The sequence below is a fragment of the Hevea brasiliensis genome, chromosome 2, assembly GCF_030052815.1.
Source record: "Hevea brasiliensis isolate MT/VB/25A 57/8 chromosome 2, ASM3005281v1, whole genome shotgun sequence".
Classification (NCBI taxonomy): domain Eukaryota; kingdom Viridiplantae; phylum Streptophyta; class Magnoliopsida; order Malpighiales; family Euphorbiaceae; genus Hevea; species Hevea brasiliensis.
Window position 1 is genome coordinate 112833218 of NC_079494.1, and position 6122 is coordinate 112839339.

The 6122-nt window shown below is 32.8% G+C and overlaps 1 protein-coding gene across 1 annotated transcript; it reads right to left on the reverse strand.

Annotated features, from left to right (window-relative positions):
- On the reverse strand, positions 1–3910 carry LOC110659241 (probable protein disulfide-isomerase A6). Its single transcript, XM_021817108.2, has 11 exons — positions 3636–3910; positions 2561–2645; positions 2272–2369; positions 2102–2157; positions 1882–1999; positions 1703–1730; positions 1457–1548; positions 1215–1371; positions 1010–1134; positions 765–864; positions 1–473 (listed from the first exon to the last, which is right to left on the reverse strand). The coding sequence occupies exons 1-11, from the start codon at positions 3794–3796 to the stop codon at positions 408–410; spliced, it is 1086 nt and encodes a 361-aa protein (XP_021672800.1). The 5' UTR covers positions 3797–3910; the 3' UTR covers positions 1–407.
- Between the last annotated feature and the right edge of the window lie 2212 nt (positions 3911–6122).

Here is a 6122-nt window from a genome sequence, read left to right on the forward strand (position 1 = left end):
TGTCTTAACTCATCCATGTCGAGCAACAATTCATTCAATCGAGTGTCAAGAGAAAAGAAAAAATGAAAAATTCATCCAGGTTGAGAAGTCCTTATCAGCACATTTAATTGGCGTGACTAGCTTATCTAAAGTTCATCTGAGAAATTCAATCTACTGCCATTGTTAATAAAAGTACAGATATAAAGAAATACATATAAAATAACTGCACTCGCTAGCGGTTCTCCAAATGGTTTTTGCTACCGCATGTGTGAGAAGTAACCTTGTTCTATGAATTTCAAGGTGAACATCTGGTGGCGGCAGATTTTTTTTTTTTTTTTTTTTCTTTTGGTGCAAGGAACCAATCCCCACAAAACCCAATGATAATTAACCACATAAGTATTGATAAGTGAATAAAATGATCCACAAGATCAAGCAAATGTTGACAGGATATTCTTCTTAAGGGTGAATTCATCTGCCTTCGCTGGGCTGATTGACTGCACAATAAAAGATGAGCAATGAGTCAGCACAACTATTACATGCTTGTTAAATTCACATTTGTTTATATACTTTCTGATGATGATGTCAACGCCCAAAATCGAAAAGGCAATCTATTTATTAGAAATCACCAAAGAATATTGTATGATTATTTGTGACCTCAATCAGAGATTTTTCGCCCCAATGCTGTCATCTTAAAATGTAGGAAGATTTTGCTAAAAAGGTGTAAGAAGGATAAACTTTTAATTCAAATTATACTTCAACTGGGAGAATGCAGTATGTAATGTTACCTTGTCAAGCATGCGCTGCAGCCGCTCAATTTCATTTTTGGTATAATCAGAACCTTTGGCCATACAGTTCTTAGCAGTTTTCACGTAAATCTTTCCATACCTAATAAAACCAGGAATAGACATGGTCATATCCTATGTTCACAAGATCTTTAATAAGAAAAGTCAAATACACAAAACCTACGACAGTTTTGAGCAATATATTTATTAAATTAAATTTAAAAAGAACCACTGATCCCATGAGGTACCTTGCAGTGGAACCCTTAAGTTTCTCAACTTCCTCTTCTATCCGAGAAACCACTGCTTTCTTTTTATCATCATCGGCAGCTACAAACTCTTTCACCAAGGCATCCAAAGATTCAACTATACCAGCCTATCAAATAATAACAGATTAAATGCTTAAGTAAGCGATAACAAAAAGTTACATTTCCAGTCTTTAATTTAGTAACTAACTTTTGAGGTAAGTTGTCCTTTTCCATCACGACTGGTTCCACATTTTTCATTAATGAAACTGACAAAGTCTTCTAAATCTCTACCACCCTCATATTCTTCCCCAGCTTTGTTGCCTTTTGGAAAGAATTTAAGTGTTGGGAATCCACTTACTCCAAACCTGCATATGTCATAGACCATTAACATTGATTCTTATTGAATAAAGACTTTTAACAGATGAGCTCATAAATTGTGTTTGCCCTTACTTTTCAGCCAGATCCTTATATTTGTCAGCATCTAGATTTGCAATCACTACATCTTCCTCCGATTTAAATGCTGTAGATACCTTTTCATATGTCTGCCGACAGAAATGAAGTCAGGGTAAATGCTGGTGCGGGAAGAACCCAGCTGCCACCCATAAAGAACACAAATCCACACACACAAACAAAGGTATAACAATAAATTAAATATTATATGATGTTTGAGGAAAACCAATAGGATATATCACATACAGGAGCAAGATTTTTGCAATGGCCACACCTGGAAGAAGCACAAATTGAAAAATCAATTAATAATGGACAATGCAAAATTAAGATAAAAAGAGAATCAAACAATAATTTGTAAGATAAATAGTAGCTATATATGTTTCAGAAATAAGAATAGTAATTGAACGAAGGGCGCACATGCTTACCATGGTGCATAAAACTCAACCAAAACATCTTTGGTTTCATCCAAGACAACCTCATTAAAATTATCAGCCGTCAGCACCACTACATTGGATGGCACTGTAGCTATCTTTACATTGGTTCCTGTAAGCAACTTATCTGATTAGGAACGTCTAATTCTTTTTTCCACTACATAAGTATTTGATTAACAAATTTGTGTAAAGCAACTGGAAGAAAGACTATTACCTCCTTCATTATTCACAAACTCAGCAAGGGATTCTGCATTTCGTGGCCCTTCATACCTATGAATACCAAAAAATGACTTTTCATGTGCTCCATTCAAATAGAAATAAAGGCAATGAAATTTGGAGCATTCACATATTTTATGAACAATTATGTAGTTTAACGATTCTCACTTTTTGGGCTCCAGAGATCCTTTAGCGAACCATTGAATTGTTGGATATCCAGAAACCCCATATTTACTGCATAAGCTCTTATGCTCATCACAGTCCACCTACACACATCAAGAACATGTCATAAGGAAGTACAAGTTTCAAAGTTCCTATCAAGAAAAAAGAACAAATTAGTCTGTGTCTAAACATTGTAACATACAATGCCAATGTTTGCGTTAGCACTCACAAAAAGGACAGTAAAACCATCCTGGACAAAGAAAAAAAAAACAAGTATCAATAACAAAGAGTATACCTTTCCAATCAAAACGGACTTTGCCTTCTTAAAGCTTGTTCCAAGTTTCTCATACTCGGGAGCAAGCTTTTTACAATGTCCACACCTGTTCCATCCAAAACATATAAGTGTAGTCCATGATAAGTGATGAATTAACCACTGAATTATCGTACAATTAACTTTCACTTGACTACTAGAATGAATTTGATAATCGAACTTCCAACTATTTACTAATGTTTTGCTATAACCTTTTGCTTTTCCCCCCCTTTTCTTGTTAAAAAATACTAAGAAAATATATGCATGTAAATAACATTTATTATTAGAAACAAGAAAGCCATACAATTATGTAATTAATCTAATAAACTAAGATTCTTTTATATTTTTACTGTAAATATTTCCAATATCAATTATCAATGAAGGGATAATTTTAAATTCAATCTACTATTGTTTTTAACAGTGTACTGTAATAGACGTAGTAGTTAAAATTGGGAATTAAGTAGTTATGTTCAATTTCATGTTGTTAGAATTATTGTCTCAAAAGTATAGAGAAATTATGGGAAAACACTGACACAAACTGGGACAACACATTCGAAAAGTTTCAAATAAGGACATCGTGGAAATGTGCACCGCACATCGCATTGCAAATATCTCACTGTTAAGCAACATCCTATAGGCCTTAGAAAGCAAAAGTGAAACACACAATGAACATCTTTCACCTATAATCCCGCCTATTTACCATCACTCCTTATGATTTAAACAAAGTTTATTTCACCAACCCATTGAATTAGACAGCTCAAGAAACCAATTAGCTCACACTGCCTAAATGACCATCTATATAATTCTGTTACTATTTCTCCCTCTGTTTCTCCATTGTCCATCTATCATAGGGACAAATTATGATATCAAATACCTAGATTTTGATGGCTACAGGATTAATCAAATACGAACTAAATAGAACGCATTTGTAAATAGTAAAACTTAAACAGATCTATCGATAAACTAATCACGATCAGCACGCAAAATCATTAACATCAGCTCAAATTCAACAACCGAAATTAGAACGAAGAAATGCAAGAGTAATCGATAAAAATTTTACCAAGGAGCGTAGAATTCAACGAGAGCGCCTCTGTCTTGACCGACCTCCTTCTCGAAGTTATCTTCTGTTAGCACAACGACGTCGTCTGCTAAGGCTGATAAGGCGAAAAAGGTCAGTGTACCTAACACTAACCAGATCTGCTGGTACTTCTCCATCACCATCTTTCTTTCCTTCTTTCCGCTGTTTAGCTTTCCTTGTTTTTTTAACCTCAGCTTAAAAAGGACTAGAGTCGAATTTTATTCGGCATGAGAAATGTTAAATGAAGAAGACACTAGGTTTATTCCATAGGCTCGACCGTCACATTTCTAACGTGTCAATATTTGATTTGTGGAAATAGTGAACCTGTGTCTTGCACGTAGGAGCTTTCCTGCTCCTTCCTGTTACGAACTTTGTGACGTGTTTTGATGATGTGGCAAGCTGTAAGAGGTCCATTGTTCTGAACAGCGTGGAGGTTTTGCGTTGGTTTACCTAGAAAAAATGCGGGTCAAACGGGGAATGGGCCATTGAAAATGGCTAAACTGAGATCAGCCCATCTCAAATGTTCAATTAGAAATTGAAATCCGAAACAAATGCAGAGCTGATGCTTTGACTGACCAGGGCATCACACAGGTTCAGGTACGCAAGAACACTGCTTATGACAGGGAAAAGCACCGGAGATTCCAAATGGTGGATCCATTTGCATGGAAATCAACAGATTACTGAGAAATAAAGCCTTGGTGTTATACCATTCATACTAAATATTTGTTGATAAAAATATGTTTATATATTAATTTATAAATTATCGAAAGGTAAATCATATAGTAAATTAAAGTTTAATGTTTTTATTATTAGATATAAGGAAACTTGAGAACTAAAAAGCATGTTAAGATAACTTTTAGCGAGAAAATTATGCTAGAGTTTAATTAAAGTTTATAATTATTAATGATTTCCATAGTAAAAATTTATATAATAATATTTAAATCTCAATTAACTAATACTTTATAATTTTTAATTAATGGTTATCCATTATTATCAAGGATCAATATAATGATGTTAGAAAAATCTAAAAATAATAAATTTTTTATACTATTATCAAATAAATTACATGATTCTATTAACCTAATTATTGGTTTATTCTGGTTATGATTAATTTTTACTTCTTATCTTTTAAATTTATAATTTAAATTTTTATACAAATTAGAATAATGAGAAATTTTTATTTTTATTAAAAAGTAGAAATAAAGGGAAAACCTTTTATTAAGGGGTGAATTTTATTTTTTAAAATTTAAATAGTATTTTTTTATATATTTAAAAATTTTAAAATATATTTATTATGTGTACAATAGTTCTTTCATTCTTTGGCTTTGCCATCCCCACTGCCACGGACATGTTAAAGGAAACAAGTATAATAAATATATATATATGTGTGTGGGTGATGTAATAATTGAGGTTCCCAAATGATGTAATAATTATTAAATAAGATAATTTATTAATAAATTCACAGTACATATTACATATATTGTATGATACATGGAAATTCATCTAAAGAATTATTTTTACTATGCAATGTATAATAAATTGCTTTAAAAATTTTAATTACGGATCTGCAGGTTTTTTTTTTTTTTTTAAACTTCATTTTTTTTATTTTACTATTATTATTATTATTAAGTTTTTTGGAAAAAAAAAATTTAAATGATATTGGTGAAGGAGCGGAAGCATGAAAAACATAAGTTTAGATCATTGAAATTAAAAATTTTCATCTATGGTCACATGCATTATACAAGATTCATTTTTATTTATTTGATTACAATGATAAACAACATATTAAAACTCTTTTAATATGTTTTTGGATTTATATTTGCCATTTAAGATTTTAGAATTAATCAGATTAATTTTAAAACCCTAGATTAGATCAAGAACAAGTGCACTAACCTTTTGATGCATTATAGTGTGTTTGGCACCTTTGGGATATGTCTTTAGGACACCAGATGTTGTCTCTCTAGCTTGTCCACACCAAGATCACCTATGGCAGCCCTTGAACATCTTCTAAAGCTTTTTCTATGAATTAGAAAATCAAGTTTTGCCTTTTGAGATAATATAGATGTAAACAAAACACTATAAACAATTTCTAGTATTTTTAATTCAAGAGTGTCACGACCCAACCTATGGGCCGGACCGGCACTAGGACCTGGGCCAGCCTAAAGCCCCCGAGGCTCGTAGTAAGCCTAACTGTTCATTAACCCAACTCTAAGGCCCATTTGGGCCCAAATTCAAGAAACCAAACGGACAGAGTCCGGCCATAAAATGGACTTTCCAATGGGGAGTTTTCGACTCACCCGACCTGTAAACACAATAAATACTCAATTGGGGAGCTCAGCTCACCCTCCATATACTCATCAGCATAAAAATAAATGGGAGCTCAGCTCCCTCATCCAATCCATCAAACATGCATAGAATATTAAGTTTACAGGTCCAAAATAATAATTTAGGTTACAGACCCAAATCAAA

What these genes read in the sequence shown, in the direction of transcription:
- LOC110659241 (XM_021817108.2), bottom strand. Translation starts at nt 3,796, where the DNA reads ATGGTGATGGAGAAGTACCAGCAGATCTGGTTAGTGTTAGGTACACTG. An exon ending in GTTGAATTCTACGCTCCTTG is followed by an intron (nt 2,646 to 3,635) that starts GTAAAATTTTTA and finishes TGGATGGAACAG; the next exon opens with GTGTGGACATTGTAAAAAGC. An exon ending in GGATCTCTGGAGCCCAAAAA is followed by an intron (nt 2,158 to 2,271) that starts GTGAGAATCGTT and finishes TGGTATTCATAG; the next exon opens with GTATGAAGGGCCACGAAATG.